The 21,580-nt window shown below is 40.5% G+C and overlaps 1 protein-coding gene across 8 annotated transcripts in view; it reads left to right on the top strand.

The window, feature by feature from the left end:
- The window catches only part of ATRIP (ATR interacting protein), a 28,853-nt gene that overhangs the window by 1,409 nt on the left and 5,864 nt on the right, over positions 1-21,580 (top strand). The window contains exons 1-13 of one of the 8 annotated variants that reach the window (XM_088134095.1): positions 1,849-1,939; positions 4,803-4,925; positions 5,241-5,482; positions 6,432-6,523; positions 6,818-7,254; positions 8,237-8,319; positions 11,533-11,703; positions 13,263-13,375; positions 13,773-13,930; positions 14,968-15,039; positions 18,453-18,582; positions 19,340-20,047; positions 20,583-20,731. In XM_088134095.1, coding sequence (XP_087990221.1) covers positions 6,834-7,254; positions 8,237-8,319; positions 11,533-11,703; positions 13,263-13,375; positions 13,773-13,930; positions 14,968-15,039; positions 18,453-18,582; positions 19,340-20,047; positions 20,583-20,731 — 2,005 coding nt within the window. In that variant the 5' untranslated portion in view covers positions 1,849-1,939; positions 4,803-4,925; positions 5,241-5,482; positions 6,432-6,523; positions 6,818-6,833. Of the gene's footprint in view, positions 1-1,813; positions 1,940-1,988; positions 2,006-4,802; positions 5,483-6,431; positions 6,524-6,817; positions 7,255-8,236; positions 8,320-11,532; positions 11,704-13,262; positions 13,376-13,772; positions 13,931-14,967; positions 15,040-18,452; positions 18,583-19,339; positions 20,048-20,582; positions 20,732-21,580 lie in introns of those variants that run through there. The other 7 variants (XM_088134094.1, XM_088134096.1, XM_088134099.1 and 4 more) reach the window with 7 other exon arrangements.

The following is a 21,580-nucleotide window of genomic DNA, read 5'->3' as shown; positions in this document are numbered from 1 at the left end:
AATCTCTGACAATCCTGATATTATTGAAGTACAGTTCTTATCCCTCACTTTTGGTCACGTTGGTTGACAGCTGGTTTGTAATTCAGCAGTGTCTAGGCCATGGGTTCCTCACCTTTGTGCTATCTGATCTACTGTCTGGTTGGGCATAGGCTTATTTTCCACATTTATGTTTATACCTTTGAACGGCAGCATAGCAATACATTTATGGCCTGGGAAGTATGGGTATTTTCTATCGTTATCACTAGAAAGTTAATCATTTATCTTTGTTTCTTACTGCACACAGGCACCAGATGTAGACAATTATCTGTTGTCCTAGATTAAGATATAGGGCTAGAGAGAGTTCAATAATTCTCCTTTAGGCACTTAACTAGAGGGAATTAAGTGGGCTTTTGCTAGTGCGTGTGAGAAATACATTTCAAGGACTATAAGTTTGTCAATATTAGCCAAGTTTGCCAAACAAATGTTTTTTGACTGTCAGGGAAAGCAATCTTTTTAGAAGAGTGGCTACTTTTTTTGCACAGAATGGCTGCCAGAGTGGTGATGGCTAATCACAAAACATCAACTTACCAAAAGACAAATTGATGACGATGCTTACCCCACCCCCACCTTAATTTCCCATTTTTCTTTTTTTAGAATGTTTATGAGACCTATGTGGTAGCTTGGAAGTGTAAATATAAACAGGATCCTTGAGGCTGATGCCCAGGTAGATGGCAGCATCTAGACAACCTCAGATGATCTCAAAAAATTAAGTAGATTTTTACCTACAGTACTTAGTGTTTAAACAGGAGACTGGACATGCAGGGCTATAGGTGAGGAAGTTTAAAAAAATGGAAAAAGGCCTGATATCCTGTACTGTTGCTAAGAAAATTACAAGAATGTGTCCACGAAGTCACCAGTAGAGCTTAACAAGAGAGATTTTAACTTTACCTATAAAGATTAATACTTTGTATGTAGTATACTACTTCTCCATTTATCTTTTTAAATTTTTTTTAAAGTAGGTGAATGGGCTCATTAGTATCAGGGATATCATGTTACCTACCCTGGGTCAGCCATAATATATGTCAGAGGCTGCACACTCATTCCCAAAGTTCAGTAAATCCTCTGGAGACCAAACAGTTCCATCAAAGATTTCTTTATTGGGAGAAATGCACAGTAGCTATAGTTTGTTGAGTAATTCTACAAAGCAAAACCCTTCCTTTTTAAGCCCAAACTCCCCCCCCCTTGTTCTTCTCTTTTCCCACTTGAAATTCTTCGGCCTTGCTCCGGTTCTCACAGCGCATGGCCTTGGAGATGCCTGTGTAAAGATAACAGCACCTGGCATTCTCTCCCCCCCTTCCTTCTAACTTCAATGGCAGGTCAAGCAAGCGGTTTGTAATTAGCATTTTACTATTAACCATTTTACATTGTGAAAACTAAATAAAAAGCAATCGAAGGTTCTAGCTTGCGCAGATCCTGACATGCCGCCCTTCAACAAAACGAATGGTTTCACATTCGGAAGAAAACCCCCTCGTCCTCATCGGAATCGTCGTCCTCGTCGTCCGTCGCGCCCGCCATTTTGTCAGGAGCTTGCCGTTTGAGGTTTTCTGCTCCTTCCCCACCAAGCCTTCTTCATAAAGGATGAGATCTGGGAACAGTGACCCCGTTCCCCCAGCCGCGGTTCCCTTCTTCCCTTTACTGCCGGTAGGTTTCTGAGCCGTTCCGGAGGTTTTCCGCGGCTCCCGCGCACGCGCAGGCATCACTTGGTGCAGGCTGGCGCGAAATGCCCCGGCTCTCCGCACGAAAACAGACGCGTTGCTTTGCCGCTCTAGGAAATTTCTCGTCTCTCGCTGGTGGTTTCCGAGGCCCCTGCGCAGAACCGCTGAACTTCCGCCTGAACTCCGGATCCACAGCCATCCAATTGGCTTCCATCTCCGCGGCATGCTCGATCCATCCGTCAAGGGTACGTGGGCTTGCTCGCGCGTAGCATAGTTGCCACAGGTCGCGTCGCATACCTTGCTGGAAGCAGGTGATTTTAAACTGTTCCGGCCATTCGAGTAACTTCCCCGCGATGCTCCGGAACTCCAAAGCGTAGTCTCCGACGCTGCGAGATCCTTGCCTCACTTTCGCTAATTGGGAGTGAGCCCTCGTGACTGCTCCCGGGTCCCCAAATCTCCTCCGTAGGGCTGCTAGAAACCGGCCGAGGTGGTGCAGTTCGGGTGCTTGGGCTTCGCGCATTTCGATCAGCCACTCCCCTGCCTTCCCGGAAAGCGCCCTGCAAACGTAAATCACGCGCTCTCGGTCGGAGGCGAATAGGTGGCCCATTTGCTCCATGCACATTGTCACTTGGGCCATGAAGTTAGGCAATTCACTCCGTTCTTCGTTAAATTTTTCGGTTAACCCCCAGCGTTTTAGGAGGGCGTCTTGGTTGCCTTGAGGTGGGGCGAGCCGTCGTCGGGCGGCCGGGAGGCGCACAACCCGCGCGGCTTGAGCAGGTGGAGGCCCCTGGGCTGCCGGAGCGGTTGGAGCTATCGCCGCGGGAGGAGGGGAGGTGGCTGGCTGCGTCTCCTCCACCCTCTCTTCTCCGCACTCCCCCTCTGCCTTGGGGCCCCGGAACATACCTGAACGCCTTATTATCTCACTCAGACCTCTCAATTCATTTCGTATCATGCTGTTCTCAGCTTGCAGCATGCTCATGCCCTCCTCTATGGCTCCCATGCGGGTGGATTCTACTCTCCCCGTAATTAGAGCCCAACGCTCTTCGGGACCCATCTCCAGGAACGATGGTCCCCCGAACAACTCTTCCAGGCTCCATATCTTGGTTATATGCCGCTCGGGGTCGCGGGGTGGAGGAAGGCGCGCATAGGTGGCTGTTAGGGGTTCTTCCTCCTCTTCGCACCCCCCTTCTGCTCCAAGTTCAAGAATCTCTTCCTTCATCCTGGGCTTTTGTTGAGAGGGACTTCCACAGTGGGATTTTCCCCCGGGTAAATCCCTCGCTAGGAATGGTGAGACTCAACAAAATGTCAGAGTCTGCACACTCATTCCCAAAGTTCAGTAAATCCTCTGGAGACCAAACAGTTCCATCAAAGATTTCTTTATTGGGAGAAATGCACAGCAGCTATAGTTTGTTGAGTCTAATTCTACAAAGCAAAACCCTTCCTTTTTAAGCCCAAACTCTCCCCCCCCCTTGTTCTTCTCTTTTCCCGCTTGAAATTCTTCGGCCTTGCTCCGGTTCTCACAACGCTTGGCCTTGGAGATGCCTGTGTAAAGATAACAGCACCTGGCATTCTCTCCCCCCCTTCCTTCTAACTTCAATGGCAGGTCAAGCAAGCGGTTTGCAATTACCATTTTACTATTAACCATTTAATATACATTGTGAAAACTAAATAAAAAGCAATCGAAGGTTCTAGCTTGCGCAGATCCTGACAATATATTATGAAAAACTGCCATTTAGTGTAGCCAGAGACTAGACAAGAGGGCTATCCTCATATTTCACCTCTAGTTTCAGATAATCTGAAACTCAGATAAGCCATAGTTATGCTGGCCATCCACTAATAAACCTTGCATGCTCCAGGTGGAGGGTTAGTCCTGGAAATGATTACACTACAGGTTTTGGACTTGCTGCATTTGCATAACACACTGAATCACAAACTATCCAATCATCTTTGAAAGTTAGCTTATGGTTCAGAGTGTTGTGTGCATCTAGAAAATTAAATAAAGCATGGTTCAGTTAACTATGGATAGGTGTGTGACATGAACATAGCTTCATCATACCTGATTGTCTTATGCAAACATAGCCAGTGAGAAAACTATTTAAGCAGGGATAGCATATGGATGCTCTCATGGATCCTCATAGATCTTAGGACTTAATATCTTTGTTTCTGAATGGGATAGCACTTCCCAGGAAACAGGTGGTCCACAAATTGGGAGGGGGGCTCGTAGACTCAGCTGTTCCTTGAGGAGCATCCATGAATAGGAGGTCTTTGCACAGCTCCATCTTGTGTGCCAATTCCTAGATTAGGCAGCTTTACTCACTGTCACTCTTCTTTGGTCACTCCCATCTGAATTAATGCAGTGTGCTCAACATAGGCTGCCCTTGAAGACAACTTGGAAGTTTTAGTGGCGTGGGTAGTTATGGATGTGCCTTGGTATACCCATGTAACACTTCTATTTTGTGAGCTCCTCTGGCTCCCAGTGGTCTTCTGGGTGCTATTCAAAGTGGTGATCATTACCTAAAAAGCCGATTGTGGCATAGAGCTATGTTATCTGCAGGATTGCCTGTTTCCAACCATTTCTGTTTGTCCCATAAGATCTGATAGGATAGGCTCCAGGTCCCCTGTATTAAACAATGTCTTCTAATGAAAACCAGCCTTCTCTATTGCAGGGCCTGCCCTATGAAATAACAGACCCTGCAGATTCAGACAGCCCTCACTGTTGGCTTTTCATAAGACATTGAAGACCTTGTTCTTGTCCTGGGCATTTGGGCCAGGCTATTGGGCCAGCCTATCTTGGTGTTGAAGACATGCTCTGAGTGTGGTCTGTTGTTTTAAATTATTGTTGACTTGTTAAATTGACTGTTATCCACCTACAATCATGGTAAGAGAGGGGCCATATCAATTTAAATAGTATGTGTTTCCCTTTTTAAGAATGCCAAAAACCTGTGGATTTGACTGCTCCTAGTTTATCATTTATTTTTCTCATTGATTGTACATTTTTGCAGTGCTGTACTGTGATTTTATTACAGTATTTAGACAGGAAGCTACTGTGTAGACACAAACAGTAAATAGCAATCAAACTGTATTTCCATCTTAATCTCTCCCTTTCAGATCCGGAGAACTTTTGACTTTGTGGCTGCTCCTTTTCATTTTATTGTGGAAGGCGGGAATTTAGTGGCTGCACCTTAAAGGCCTGGATTTCGACGTTGTCATTTTTACCACCCCACCCAGAAAGTAGGCAAAGATGAATAATAATGAAGACAAACTATTTGGAAATAAACCCACGAAAGAAAATCTGCCCACTGCCGCCTCCTTTTTCCGCTTCTTCGGTGTTTCACGCTCTGACGCTGCCGCGTTTCTGTCGCGCGGCGACTTACGTTACTTTTCCGGAAAGCCGATCGGATCTTAACACCATTGGTAGAACGAGCCAAACGTGCTGTCATTGGTCGGAAGCCAGCTAGCGATTGGTCGCTGGGGGTTGGGGGCGTGGCGGCTATCAGGCGCGCTGTTCGGGAGGACACGCTCCAGCGGTCTATTTTCCTCTTTCAGGCGGTGCTGTTCGTTGAAGCCCGGCTGCCTCGCTTTCCTAGCCAGTCGGTCTCGATGTTGCGGAAGTGCTGAGGACGAGACGAGACGGAAGGACAAGGGCGGGTAGGATGCAGAGCTGCAGGGGAAGTGGAAGCCGTCGCCGCGCTGCAGCAGGGAACGTGACCCTCGGCGCGCCTTCTCTGATGCACGAAGGGGGATTTCCGCGTTCCGCCTGTTTCTAATTTCTTTTCACAGTGGAGGAGGTAACCCTGTTTTCTCTCCAAACCATTTCCTTCGTCGCTTCCACTTTATCTCGTTTTTCCGTAATAAGAAAAACCGAGTATGCAAGTTAGATACCCGGGTGAAGTGAAAAATGGTAGGATGGGATGTCCGTGTTCTCAGGCACAGTGAACCATAAAATAACCAACCAGTGGGTGAGCGAATCCAGCCGCTGTGGCTAGTTTATGGTTCAGTGTGGCATAAGAGCCCAGAAAACTCAGTAACTTATTAAGTCGGGCTTAAGTTAATGATCAGTTAACTATAAATATAAATTCATTTTGCAGACATATTTTTGGAGGTTAGGGTGGGCTATTTATGTAGGTAAAAGCTTCAAGGGGCTGAAGGACTATTCATGTAAGTGGGAACCTAAGATAGAGGGAAAAACGTGACAATAAGGTGATTTTAATATAAAGCCTAAGATTGTGAGATTTAATAACTGGAAAACTAAAACCGACATTACTTGAGCAACAGAAAGTCTAGAATTGGCATCTGAATAAATAGCTTGTTACATATGAAAATAATGCTGCAATAGTTCATCTTTTAAGAATATTCTCATTCTACAGTGAATACTACTGAACTTGGTGGAGTTATTTTTCAGTAAAGGATTGAAGTATGAAGTGCCTAAAGATCTTTTTTTGTGTCTTGCCTACACACTAGAGCAGTCTTTCTCAATTTTTTTATTCTGGAGGATAATATTCAAGTCTCAGGGACCCCATGCATAAAAATTATTATATCTACAGTGCACAGAGTTCAAAAACATTTTTTTTCCCAAATCATCATTGCTTGTGGAATCCCTAGTGACTTCTCATGGAATCCTAGGGTTCCATGAAACCTCAGTTGAGAAAAGCTGCACTAATGTGCCATATTAAATCCAAATCCTTTATTTTGGGAACCACTGCTCTAAGAAGTTTGTCTATCAATTTTGTTTTACAGCTTTTCTCTGGAATGCAGATGGCTTAAAGTGCAGTCCTGTGCATATCTACTCAGAAATAAGCTCTCCTGAGTTCAGTTGGACTTATTCCCAGGTAAACATGTATAGGATTGTGGCCTGAATATAATTCTGTTTAAATTGTTGGATTTTTCTTTAATTGCCTTTATGGGCAAATCATTGGACCTACAAATAAACTTCTTGAAGTTCTACTTGTGTGCACATGGTAAATATGCATGACCTTGGGTTTTAAGTAATCTGACCCTAGGAAATATGTGAATGAGACCCTAATATAGTTTGTTTATGTCACTCTGCTGATATCTTCTGCCCCTTCATTATTAACATTTGCTTGAGCTCTAAACTATTTTATATTATTCTGTCTATTTGCCAGGCCCATGTTATAGAAAATGTCAGTGAATAACTTCTTTGGAAATAAGAAGAGAAACAGCTCCAAACTATATGATGTTGATCAGACAAAAATTACTTCTTCATCTTCATCTCTCCAGAGGTCTATAGGCCATAATAATATTGGAAATCACAGTGATGGCTTCCCACCAAACAAGCGATACAAAAGTGTTGTTTCACCGAAGTGTAAAGGAATGGAAGATCCATTTGGGGATAATGATGATTTTACAGCAGATGACTTGAAGGAGATAGACATTATTGCTTCCCAGGCATTGACCCCAGATGTTTCTTCAGAAACAAATTTGTCGAAAACAGAGCAAAATATTAAGCTGTCTGTCTTGCCAAATAGCACCAATCAGTTCAAAACGTCTGACCAATGGGATATTACTCTGACAACTGAGACAAAATCATTAGGCCAATTTGGTATGTAGACAATAAATACAGTGATCAGTAAGGGGCAGTGGATTGATATGAAGCAAGTATATAGATATGTAGAAAGAAATTGCAACAAATCCACTTTTATCTTCTGGTAAATTAATTTAGTTCATTTCTATTTTCCTTCTCTCCTACATTTCCGTGTTGGATAACATAGTAAAAAATAATATTATGTGAAGGAACAGTGTTTTTACTATATGCATAAATGCAGACTTGTGCTTGTCACTTATCAATCTTTTATTAGCAAACAATCAGTAAAAAAAAACATGCACCAATGACAAGATATCATGGAATTATATGCCATTAAAAATGTCTTCCACTTTGTTAGCAAGAAGATACAAACATGGCAGAACATATGATTGTCTGCTTTTGGTATTTGCCTATTTGTCTTCGGTCTAAAATTACAGTTTTAATTCCTACATATGAAAACTCAATGTTTATAAGAAATGTATTTTTTTTAAGGTACGAATGGGCAATCTATTAGCCACATATAATTTCCCATCACCACTCTGAGACCATATTGCTGAATTTTGACACCAAAATAACCACAATTTGGCACTGTGATTTTTTTCTTCAAGCTTAAGATTGGGAATGGTAGTGGGAACACTTAACTGCTCTGATTCCCACTCCAAATCAGACCAGAATTACCTTTTCTCAGTCTGATTACAATGTCTTTTTGGCACTTTATAAGGATTATAAGGGTGAGGTGGGAGTAGGAGGTCCTTAAGAAACAAACTGTTTGCATCCCTAATTTTAACTCTCCTGAAAAACCATTTGAAATTGATCCTAAAATAGCAACTTGGGGGGTTGGGGGGAGTTTTTTAAAGATTCTGATGCAAGCAGTTGTAAGCCTTCCATTCCTATTCACACCATTGGGAATTTCCTATTCCCACTATTGCCAAAAAACAGACTAAAAAATTGACCTAGCCCCTTACTAAAATCTCATTAACAGATTAATTTCTATTTACAGGAAGTAGCATAGAAGAAATGAAACTTAAAGGAAGATTTAAACTTGAAACGGTCCAAGCACAATACAAGGAAGCCATGAAAAAGGCGAGCTTTGGATATAACTCAACCATGCTTTTTGGAATGTATCAGGGATTACGTTCTTGTCCTGAAACAAGCTTTTGATGCAGCTTCTCTTGTGTTCTTGACCATGTAATATACGTGCTATTCAGGAGAAAGCTTCATAGAATTCAGTGGAACTTATTCTTGAGCTAACTGTATATAGGATTGTAACCTAAACATAGAAGTAATGAAAATATGCACAGTTTTAAAAGGAAGATAAACCACAAGTGCACATATGTGCACACGCGCACACACAACGTTCTTTCTTTTGTGCATTCATTAGATTTGGAAGGGTGTCTAACTGCCAAATGACTGAACAGCTTACATAGTTAAAAAGAAAAAAGGACAATTAGAAAAGAAAATAATATATCTGTGTGCGTGTACACAAACACTCCAACATACATAAATCACGAGAGGTTGAAGAAAAGGGGCTGTTTTAATGAACAGCAGAGGGGTCGTGTGCTCATGCAAAGTCCAAAGCACTTTAAAATAATTTTGATATTGTGCACAGCTGCACTATATATCTGTGATGTAAAATACAGTTTAAAAATCCCTGTTTGTTAGTTCTGTCCAAAATAATAATCAGATGTAATCTATTAGGAAAAATATTGTTAATATAAGGAAGAAATTAAGACCAGATTTTAATGAATGCCTCAACAGTTGGCAGCACTTGCCAATTTTTTAGGCTTGGGAGCTGAGCAGGGTTGGGCCTGGTTAATATTTGGAAGGCAGAACTCCAAGGAATTTCAGGGGTGTAGGCTAGACTTAGAAATTGAAAAAAAAAAATCCCAGTAGAAGACAGTGGCAAACTTATTGCCATGAAATTACCAGGAATTGAACTTGATTTGAAGATTGTGCTTTTCATCCTCAGTTGCAGGATTTTTCAAAGCTGTTTTTGTTCTATTGATTTTTCAGTGAAAGCAATCTTCCATAGTTTAAAAACCTCAAATATTAATTTAGCTTTTCATTGTTGCGGTAATGAATATAGTAACAACCTGAATTAAATCCATTGCTTATGATGGATAATTTTATATAAATTAGGAGATATGGACAATAAACTAGTGTAAGGGATTATTATTATTTATTTGATTTGTATGGCCGCCTATCTCATCTAAGAGACTCTGGGTGGCTCGCAACAGGTATAAACAATTCCAATAAAAGCAAGTTAAAAACCAACATACAAACATATAAAAACTGTCCATAATCAATTTAAAAAACAGAAAATCATGATCATCAGCAGAATTCATTCTACATTAGCTCAATACAGCCATTGAAAAGCTCCCCACCGTTGTTGGACTCCCCAGGCATGGTGGCAGAGCCATGTCTTCCCAAACTTTGGGTCAGGACCCTTCCGGGAGAGAAAAGGGAGTTACTAATTTTTTAAAACTTGGTCAGCCTTGCCCTAGCAAAATGAGAGCACTGCCAAGAACTTGTTCTGGGCTTTGCTCCTCATTTTACCTGTGCAAGCACATAGAGCTGCTGTAATACATGGAGGTGGTGTATTTAGGGAGTTGTAGTGCCATGAAGTTTGAGAATCATTGCATTAGCAGGATTCATAGTGAAAGACAGGTGATTTTCACAAATTCCTCAAAACCTTTTAATTAAAAAAAGGATTAATTGGGCATTATACCAAATATAGTAACACATACCAATTTGCTTACAGTTCTAGTAACACAATCACAAATAGTTATAACTTGTATAATAAAGCTGTAGCACTTTGTAAATATTTTTTAAAAGTGTTTTAGAATGCACAGAATGAGCTTTAAACCCTTTAAAGTAGCCATGTTTTTTCTTGAGATTGTGTGGCTGCCCTCTGCAATTGTCACATCATTCCAAGAAACTACAGCTGCTTTAAAGAGCTGCAGACAAGGGCTACATTTGCACTCTGAAGCATTTTTTTTGGAATTAAATCTAAAACATTGCATAGCCCTGTTAAATACAGTAATTTCAACAGAGTCCAGTACCAGCTATAGGTTTTCTTGATAATATGACTTGCTTGACTTGCTGAAATGAATTCTATGACTGACTTACTGAAAAGAGTTCATGATATGACTTGCTGAAATGAATTCTGTGCCACAAAGGATTCTAGCGTTTATCAAGATTCTAAATTATAAACTCTTTATCAGTGTTTATCAGATTCTATTGGTAGTTTTTGAGACTTTCAACAGAACATGCTGTGTGTCATATAAGAGATTTATATAAAAATGAAGAGATGTGCACTCTACAAATGTTTTAACAGTTGTGATTGATAAGATATACTTAGCATAAGAAACAGTGATTGAAAGACTCATTTAAAATCAAGTCAGGATTTGTAACCAATCCTCTTCCACAATATATTCTAGTCACAAAATTACATTTAATAATCAAGTCTCTCCTTCTGTAAAATTCTCTATATTTCCATTCCTTGTATTAATCAAATTATCCTTATGCTTAAGAAAAGAATTAACAAAGAATGGGAAAAGAAACCAGGAGCCAAAAATGATCTTTTCCAAGCTTCTGTTCTCTTAAATATCAATTTGAAATTGTAAGTTGTCAGAGAGAAATCATATTGCCCAGGATGGAAATAGGGTGCTAATTTAATCTGTACCTGTTGCAATTAATTGAATTCCTGATTGTATAAATTAATTGTCTTAATTGGAGGGTATCAAAACAATGTTTCAAATTTAGTATTCCTAATCCTTCACAACACTTCTGTTTATATTGTATGATTTTTGTAATTCTAATTTATTTATAGTTTTATAAATGAAGAAAAGGTTGGTTGCCGTGTATGAAATAAAGTAGTAGGGCTTTGATATGTTTGAAATAAAAGGACATTTTAGGGAGAATAGTCTTTTTAATGCAGTTATTCTACCAAACAATAATAATTAAAACTATTGCCATAAGTTTTTCTATTTTAATCTTATGCTTAAAGAAGTCATAATTGCATTTCTTAAATTGATCTCAACCTTTTGTAATAATTATTTGTAAATACCCAAATTCATCTGGATTGGTATGAAATTTGGTAAATTCTGTGATTCCTTTGTCAGAATTGAGTAATGTAGCAGTTTATCAAAATTAACTTCTAAGTTACTATTGCAGAAAAAAACTGAATTCAACTTGCAGTTGAGTTATATCTCTATTATGATTTTGAGTAAAAATTAGCATGTCATCTGTAAATAGGTTAATTACATTAATGTTTGAATTATTGTGAATTTGCAGTTGAAGGAAATGGAGGATGAAATCCTTATTAAAAATGGAGAAATAAAAATTTTGCGGGATTCAATGCAGCAGATGGAATCTACTGTGGAGGACCAGCGGAAATCATACATACTACTAGAAAGAGAGAAAGCTCAGTGTTTGAGTGAAAAAGAAAAGGAATTCTCCAGAAAGGTATTGTTTAATGAATAATCAATACTACCTGCATTAAAACGTCTGAGGTCTAAGAAGTCCTTTGTTAAAACTCTTTTTTCTCCCCTTTTTGGAATGACCTATAATCATAGATACTTGTTGAAAAAAATCAAGCAGAATAATTTTACCAGCCTATTTGCTGGCAAGCAATGGCAGACAAACTGCTTTTTCCAATGGTAAAAGGACAAGTGAGAACCAGTCTGGCATAGTGCATAAAAGCATCAGGCCAGAAACCAGAAGACCATGAGTTGTAGCCTCACCTGGTGGCTTTGGGCCAGTCCTTCTCTCTCAGCCCTAGGAAGCAGGCAACGGCAAGCTGTTTCTGACAATGTTCCTAAGAAAACTGCAGGGACTTATCCAAGCAGTTGCCAGGAGTCAAGACTAACTCAAAGGCACGTTGAAAAAAAAATTGTGCAAGTGAAACACTGTTTGATGTTTTATTTCCACTCTGTTCTTATTTTTTCATGTATTTATTAAAAAGCAACTCTTCAATTGAAACCAATGGAGGGAAATTATTCTGCACAAGCACTAGAGCCTGGCATAGATTACGTGCCAATCTGAGAGGCTCATCATATGTCCAGAAGGAATTTGGATCCATGTTCCTTACTGTAATGCCCCTTGTCCAAGCCCAGAGTTCCTCCTTTTGGCTCTGTCAATGCTAATGTTATCCAGAGACTCTGCAGGGGGGATTTTAGAAGTCAGATTTCTTTCTCTGATGTCAGTGTTCTTGTTCTGTCTCAGGCCTCCTAGAGGGAAATGTCCTAAAGGTGATGGTTCTCTGGGAGATTTCCAGCAACCACAGGAATACAGCCTGATTGTGTGTGTGTGTGTGCGTGTGTGCGCGCATGCGTGTGGTTTTTTTAAAAAACTAAGTAATATATTTACACAACCTACTTTTCCTTTAATTATATATGTGTTTCATGTAAAATGTTAGCTTTTAGAAAGTTAATTGCCCTGAATGGCATGTTAATGGATAAGGAAAGATTTAAGAATTAGTTAAGCCTTCTAAATACAGAAATCTAAAAGATAAGCCAAATGTCTTACCACACTTGTGAAGCTATTAGTACATCTTCTCTCAAGCATCCTTGATCCTCTTGGAGTTTAGAGCATGGTGATTGTACAAACACTCAATACTGTTACGTTGAATATGAATAATTTACACAATATTTTTACTTATATTGCCATAATAATTGTTGCCACTCTGTCTCTTTTTTGGAATTGTATGTGTATGTGTGAAGCACAACAAAGACTTATGCTTTTAAGAGACAAACTTAAACTTATACTGTTTGTAAATGCTGCTTAGGGTTTGCCTGGGAATCGTGGCCCATTTTCTGCTGCCGTTGCACTTTTTCAGAATGGCAGAATATTACAAATACCTTTTCACTGTTTTGATGAATAAACTATTGGTATTGATTCTGATGTAACTGAATGGAGCAAAAATATAAGTGAAATTGAGAAAAGAGTTACAGGTTTGTTTCATGGTTGCATATTTTTTTCTGTGCTCAATGGAATTTAAAATGTCTGATTCTTTGCTCTTTTAGTTACAGTCACTGCAATCTGAGCTACAGTTCAGAGACGCTGAAATGAATGAGCTGAGAACAAAGATTTTGAATTGTGAAAGGATTAAACCTGTGATACCTGTTTCATATGCCAGGTATAAAATAAGATTAAATGTGTTTCAGGAAATTTGGTTACTGAAAAATTTGCTTTCCACCCCTTTATAGCTGAAAATAATGAATTGCAGAACTGCTTCTTTTACAAGCTATAGAGCAAATACTGTAATTGAACACATAGAATAAACTCCTTAGAGACTAGTTTTCTAGTGGTTGAATTCACAGATTGGTCTTTTTATGCTTAGAGGATAAGCTGACATGAAAGAGTCGCCTTGTATTTACTCCATCATGAATGTCTAAAATGGTGATTCAGATTCATTCATTAGGAAGTATAATTCCCCCAAAAATTTTAACTAAATATTTTTGGGAAAAAAACTTTGAAGTTTCAAAGTAAAATGCCTCTGTGCAGTTAATTCTGACTTTATTTTTACTTTTTAGTCCTAAGAAAAGTTCTTCTAATCCTGTGAAAATTGAAAGATGCACTCAGATTGAAAAAAAAAGTTATCCCACAGAAGAGTCTTTTGGATCTGAGATATTACCAATACCATCTTGCTCCAGGACTCAATTCCACATCCAAGCTCCTCAGCAAAATAATGGTAGGTAGATTTTTGGTAAACTGTATTTGACCTTTGTACATCTTGTAATGGTAGAACAGTAAACCTCAATTTAGCATATCTCTGTGAGAGACTGTAGGAGGACTGGGAAAGAAATGGGAGAGAGAGCAGACAGAAACAATCAAGAGATAGTCAGCGAGTCAGTTTACACTTATCTCATAAATAACAATTTAACCCAAGGAGAAAGAAATCAAAGAATAAATGTTTCAAATTATTCAAAGAGAATTCATCATAACTAACTGATGAGGTTGGAAAATTCCTCTTACAGGGGAATTCCAAGATTCTGTATTTAACCAAGAATACCATTAGCAATAGCTTACTGTAATCTATATAGTGCTTGCTTCCTTGATCTTGCCCAGCTGTGTGGGGCTTGACAGCATTAATGCAGGGGACAAAATTCCTGTGGTATTCACATCATTTTATGTCAATTGTGTAATGGTGTCATTATACAATTGATATAATTTGTGTAATGACATCACTGTGTATGATGTACCCTCTAATTTAATGAACAGTTGGGAATAGCAGATATTCCTTTCCCCAGCTGGTCCATTAAATCAAGATTTCACTGTATCTAACTCTGCCTCATTTAGGAAAATACAAATATTGGTGGATTTCAGTGAATAGGGTCCAGCATAGTCTGCATAGGCATTGAGGGAAGATGTGAAGCAGTTGTCTGGTCTTTCTCTAAAAAGGCCTCTATCATAGCATCTGAGATTCCATTACTGCTCTACGTGAATGTACAACTGGATTCTCTTAATTGCGGCCATCATATGTATGGTTCTGAAATGTAGTAGTTGCAGTGCTTTGTGTAATAAAAAAGTGTTGAAATTTGGGGAAAATAACCTCAGAAAATAAACTTGCCCTGTTTATTTTCTGAAGTTGCAAAATGCATTTCAAACCTGTATCAATTAAGTCAATCCCCAGAACTGATTGCATTGTGATAGAACAGCAATCTAGAGTAGACTAAAATAAAAACTATGTTTATCTTGCTACTTGATTTATTAAATTTTTCCATCCAGACAGCAAGATATCTGCCCTTGAAACTGAGCCTGTGAAACAAGAAACAAGTTTCAGCTGTCCTCAGAGACAAGGTAAATTCAACTAAGAGAACTCATGGTTGTTTATTTATTTATTAGGATTAGAAACCTGCATTAGAAAACAAAACAAAAAAAAATAACATCACCTTAACTTTAAATGTTAACAGGTTTAGCTTAGTATTAAAATCACAGCTTCTGGCTATATTAACATTATATTTCTGTTGATGTATAGTTTCAACTAAGTTGTCCAAGATTGTTCTAGTTACCAACTATATAGGTTTTAGGATGATACCCTGGCATAATCATCTTTTTTATTTTAATCCATTCAATCTTGTCTGATTCTTGAAGAGTGCCTGGACAAATCCCTGCAGTTTCCTTGGCATGGTTTTTCAGAAGTGGTTTATCTTTGTCGTCTTCCCAGGGTTGAGAGAGAGTGATTGACCCAGAGTCACCCAGCTGGCTTTGTGCCCAGGCGAAACTGGAACTTCCAGTCTCCTGTTTTCTAGCCACTACTATTCTTAACCATTACACCAAACTGGCTCTCAATTATCTCTTAGGGTTGGTTAATAAATGTCTGCTTGACCGGTCCCTACTCGGTCTTCTAAAGGATGAAATCAGAAATGGAAAAAAAACCAAAATTTTGAAATAATTTGATTTTGAATTTTCAGTTAGGGTTAAATAGCTCAGAGTACATTTATTAGTTAGGACAGTACTGCAGCTATAAATATTAGCAATCTTATTCCAAAAATGGTTATTAAAATTAACTATCTAATTGTTCTTTTTCTCAATGTAATAGTCTTGCTTATTCTGTGTAAGGTAATGTTAAGTCTAGGATCTTTCCTGCCTTTCACTTGGCATTTTGTAAATGTTTCACCTAACATCCAAAAAATGGGTGTGAACAGTGTCTGAACCTGCTTCTTTTCACAAGCACTGTGTTCTGAAAACAAGCTATACATATTTGTTCTTTCTCCCCCCCCAAACCAAATGCCACAACTTTAAAGCATACACTATTTCTTCACTATACAGTATAGTGAATATGACTATAAAACGTACCAAGTATTATTCCCTAAATCTTTGTTGCTCTTTCTTGTTAAGTAAATGCAAAAGAAGAAAGTACATTAGCTTGGGTTATGGTGGGGAGGTAGGGGAATACTTTGCTATAAGGAATTTATATAAAGCTACTGAATATATAATGGTTATGTTCACTTACTACTCTAAGCCAGGATTTTAATCATGGTTTATTGCAGAAGTAGCAGCCTGGTTCTTGCATAATGTTAGAGCCCCTATTAAGGCCTACATTGTGGCGATAAGAGTGGCAAAGCGCCAATACTCCTCCGGCCTTATTGCGTCCGCAGAGTGCCGCCCGGCGACCCTGTTTGAGATCACTAGAACCCTCCTCAGTAAGGGGGATCTGGAGATTCATTCGCAGGGCCGCATGGAGGAATTCTCAGAGCACCTGCAGAATAAAATCGCTTGGATTCGTTCCAAGTACTCCGAGCGTGGCGCAGGGTCTGGGGAGATGCCAGGGGATCATTCTTGCCCAGTTATCTGGGAACGGTTTGATCCTGTTGTTCCTGAGGAAGTGGACAGGATCCTCCAGACTGGGAGGACCACCACTTGTCATCTGGACCCATGTCCTTCCTGGCTGGTGAAAGCAGCTCGGGAGGTAACATGCGGTTGGATCCAGGCGATAGTTAATACATCCTTGCAGGAGGGAGTGTTTCCAGCACCCTTTAAAGAGGCGTTGGTGCACCCCCTCCTCAAGAAGCCCTCCCTGGATCCTACCATACTGGACAATTTCCGTCCAGTCTCCCACCTCCCCTTTTTGGGGAAGGTGGTTGAGAAAGTGGTGGCATCACAGCTCCAAAGGGTTCTGGAGGAAATGGATTATCTGGACCCTTATCAGTCAGGTTTCAGGCCCGGTTATGGAATGGAAACGGCATTGGTCGCACTTATGGATGATCTCTGGCGGGAGCGGAATGGTGGAAGTGCGACCATCCTTGCTCTCCTTGATCTCTCAGCGGCTTTCGATACCGTCAACCACAGTATCCTATTGGGACAGCTCAGGGACTTGGGGGTGGGCAGCACAGTTTTGTGCTGGTTCATCTCCTTTCTTCGGGGCCGGTCCCAGTCAGTGGTGATAGGGAGCGAGAGGTCCCATCCTTGGCCCTTCCTCTGTGGGGTGCCGCCGGGTTCGGTTCTCTCTCCACTCCTTTTCAACATCTACATGAAACTGCTGGGTGAGATCATCCGTCATCATGGGATGAGGTATCATCAGTATGCTGATGATATTCAATTATATATCTCCATCCCCGTTGAGGTAAGTGATGCCGTGACTGCCCTCTCACGGTGCCTGGAGGCTGTGAGGGTCTGGATGGGGAACAACAGGCTCCAGCTGAACCCTGGTAAGACAGAGTGGCTGTGGGTTAATGGCTCCTCTGTATCCGGGATGTTGTCATTGTTGGTGCTGGATGGGGTAGCACTGCCCCAGACAGACCCAGTGCGTAATTTGGGGGTCCTCTTGGACTCAGCTCCTGCTCAAAGAGCAGGTGACAGCCATGGCCAGGAGGGCTTTTGTACAGCTCCGGGTTGTGGCCAGTTACGCCCTTTCCTGGATCAGGATGCCCTTCGAACGGTCACTCATGCCCTTGTTATCTCCTAGATAGACTACTCCAATGCACTCTACATGGGGCTAGCCTTGAGGAGTATCTGGAAGCTTCAGCTGGTCCAGAATGCAGCCACGCGAGCTGTTTTTGGGGTCCGAAGAAGGACCCATATAACACCATTGCTCTGTGAGCTGCATTGGGTACCGGTTTGCTTCCGGGTCCAATTCAAGGTGTTGGTTATTACCTTTAAAGCCCTACATGGCATGGGGCCAGGCTACCTGAGGGACTGCCTCTCCCCCACGATTTCAATTCGTCCCACCGGATCACACAGAGAGGGCATGCTCCGGACCCCCTTGGCAAAAGAACTCCGACTAGCGGGGTCCAGAAGGCGGGCCTTCTCTTCTGTAGCCCCCACCTTTTGGAACATCTTGCCCCTGGAGGTGAGACAGGCCCCCTCACTCCCAGCCTTTCGGAGGGACTTGAAGACCTGGCTCTGCCATCTGGCCTGGGGTGGGGAGGGAGGTCATCAGATATGGGGTTGGCTAGCCCCCTAGAGGCCTGGTGTTGCTTCCATCAGCCTCCTGGATTTCTCCTCTTCCTTTTATTTTGTGTAAATGTGTTTTATTATAAATTTTCACTATATATTTATTTATTGTTTTAATCTGTTGTAAGCCGCCCAGAGTCCCCCTCTGGGGGGAGATGGGCAGGGATAAGTTTGATAAATAAGTAAATAAATAAATAAAGCTAAATAATAATGCATTAAGCTAAAAACAAGCAAGGCATGTTATCGTTCAGCTGTTTAACACACTAAGTATCCTGCTTCAGTGTATGTCTTCAGCCTGGATTTATCTATTGTTGCAGGTTCCCTTTTACTAAATGCACTGATGAAGCAACCAATTGCTCCAGGATCATCATTAGGAATCTGCAACATTCTTAGCAGTAACACTGAAGCCTGGTCTGGGCCTGCTGTGCCGTCTGCTTCTTTCAGTGTGTATGTTTGCCATTAATAATTGTTCACATGTCTGAAGCAGAGGTAGAAATCAGATTGCTGAAGCAGATGAGTTGACATTTTGGGACAGCGAAGGGAGGTTTCCTTTCAATCATTGTTTTTAGATAATTTGATTGTGTGAATCTAGAAAGTAAGCCTGATCTTACTCTACTGAGAAATGTTAAACTTTTTCCCCTCAGTGGAACTTTATTCTAGCATCATAGTCAGATACAGGAGTTTAGGGAATTTAATACTCAGAGTAAGTCTTGACAAATATCCATTCATTTTTGGCCTCTCCACTGATTAAAGTGTGCCACCGGTGGTCTTATATTGGCGTAACATTTTGTATCTTTTATATCTTTGCCCTATTGATTTTAACCATAGCATATTTATCAGATCTCCTCATCCAGATGAATTTGTAAGAAATCCTTTCTAGTTAATGTTAATGAAGGATATAATTATATCCTTAATGTATTTTACAAATTAAAGACATGTTTTTTTCTCTCACTCTGCCATAGGCAGCAACAAACCAAGATGCTTATGTTGAGACTAATTTACAGCAGTTTCTGTATGAGGAAGAACGTTAAATTAAGAAAAACTCCCCTTATAACAGTATGTTCTTAATTTGCTTTGCAAGAAGTGGCAGTGATGATTCTTTCTCCTTGAGCCCATTTGTCTGGAGCGTAATATGTGTTCATAGTTTCAGAAGATACCCACGGCATCACAAACAATACTGATTTTTTTCCTCTTGTTTGCTTAGAGGACCTACACAAAACTTCAGTAAGGAGGTTGCAAGCCCTCAGGAAGGTGAGACTTCATTGAGAACTGCTCAAAAACTTGCCTTAACTGGATTGAATTTGATTGCTGTAGATGAAGGCTCATTGGAAGGACAACCAAACAGGAGAGAAGTACCCCACCCTAAATGCTATAAAATTCCTGGAGCGGTACACCTTCTTCCCCTTCTGGAACTTCACATTGGTGCATATAGCCAAGCCCTCTTGTTAATGATGAAGACTGGAAGCATTTCTTCTGGAAACCAAACTGCCTGCTCCTCCAGAACGTCCTCAAGTGCAGCTTCAAGTGCAGAGGAAGCTTTATCCACTCTTGAAGAGTATGCACTCGTGTCACTGGGCATTCTTTACTATTTGGTATTCTATAGCTGGGAAGTTATTTATACACTTCTGTCCCACGATATGAAAGCAGATTGTAATCCAGGAGCTGTAGACATTTTGGAGAAGAATGAGAATGTTGCTTGTGGTAAACAGGATACAGCTAATCTTCAGGAAACCCTCCCAGAATTAGTGGTTGCCAGTTCAGACAAATCCCAGCATCCTTTGTTTAAAAAGCTGCTGCAACTTTTAACCTTGTGTGTAACGACAGCAGGATGCCAAAGATGCCATATCACAAATCAGTGCCTCAAAGTTTTGGTGAAATTAGCTGAAAAGTCAACAGTTGACTTACTAATAAGGTAAAAGTACAGCTTGAATTTAACCCCACTTTTATTTTCAAATAATTGTTTGTTTCATGGTATTCTCATATGATATAGCCCAGTTAATTAAAAACATACAGGTTGATTGTTTTGTCTGGGTTCTAAGACAGCCTTTCCCAATCTGGACATCCTCCAGATGTGTGGCTTCAACTCTACAAATTGGCCAGCCAAGGTCTCCATTGCTGAGAACTCAGGGAATCAAAGCTAACACATCTGGAAGTCACTCAGGCTGTTCTGTATTTTCTAAGCATTATTCTGAAATATTTCATGGCAAAATTATGCTGATAGCACATCAATGCTGAAGCACCTTGTGTGAGTCCAGGAAAAACAGCTGATTTAAGGCAGGGCCAAGAGGTATGGTGTGTGACCCACATCTCATGAAGCATCTTGTCTTCTTTGGATCTGAAGTGCTTCATTTCTCTTCTCTGCACAGTTAATTTTGAATGCTCAGTATTGATAAATTGCTTGAAAAAATCAGACTCTGAATGCTATTTTCATATGTTTTTCTATAAAGTTTTCAGTGCTTATTCAATAGCCAGTCGCAGATCCTGCTTCGGTGCATATCTTCAGAAACCCCCTTGTCTGCTATCCATCTTACTGTTAGGATGTTAAGTTTACTTGCTGAGCACCAGGAGCTGGCTGCTCAGTTTTGTTCATGTTCAGGTAAGAAAGAGAACATCTTAGCCATCCTATTGCTTTAGTAAAACATTGAATTCATAAGGTAAGCCAGTTGGGTGTTTTAAAATGTGGTTCTAAAGTGTTGGTGTTGTTTACCTGAAGATTTCTGCAGTTCTCATGTTTATTTTAAAATCCTTTGACATTTATCAACAGTTAGGGTCTCTGTGACTGGTTGCATGCATCGTCCTGTGTAACGTAGTAGTTTTAGAGATGGTTCTGGCAACCTATTAGCTTGGAAGGAATTACTGTTCACCTTTCAACCACATAGGAAGTTGCAGGAGGAGAGTCTATATTTTGTTGCCTGGTTTATGTTTTATTTTCCTTAAACTTGTAAAAATTGAACAAATATTTTGCAATTGCATACTGCAGTCAAAGACTCTTCTGGTATGGTAACATCTAGTTCCATCAACTGGAACACTTTGCTATGTTCTTAGGCCAGGAAGCACAACTGATGTAGGAGACCAAGCAAATTATCTTGCTTTCAGTCCCTCTGGGAGAAAAACAAAATATGGAACCTGAAAGTGCTGAAGTGTTCATGTACTCACCACAAGACAGCCAAGAGAGTTATAATTTCTGCACACACTGTTTACTGTGGTGCAGGACCTTTGGTGCAACCCAACTCCTCCTAGGCCATAGTTTCATCTTTGAGCAAATGACACATTTGAGTGGGGTGAGGAAGAAAAGGAGTAGACAGGCACAGTCAGCTAAATGAAATTGTGGGAACCCTGCCTGAAACTGTTTATTTCAAATGTGCTTTATGGTAGGAGTAGGCAACTTAACCCTCAGCCAGCACTGCCAGTGGCAAGGAATATAGAAGTTGTTTCCAAACATCTG

The sequence above is a fragment of the Python bivittatus genome, unplaced genomic scaffold, assembly GCF_059951505.1.
Source record: "Python bivittatus isolate LINGU-HERP-01145 unplaced genomic scaffold, Pbiv_v1 ctg000080_np1212, whole genome shotgun sequence".
NCBI classification, from domain to species: domain Eukaryota; kingdom Metazoa; phylum Chordata; class Lepidosauria; order Squamata; family Pythonidae; genus Python; species Python bivittatus.
This window is presented reverse-complemented; position numbering and strand designations above follow the sequence as displayed.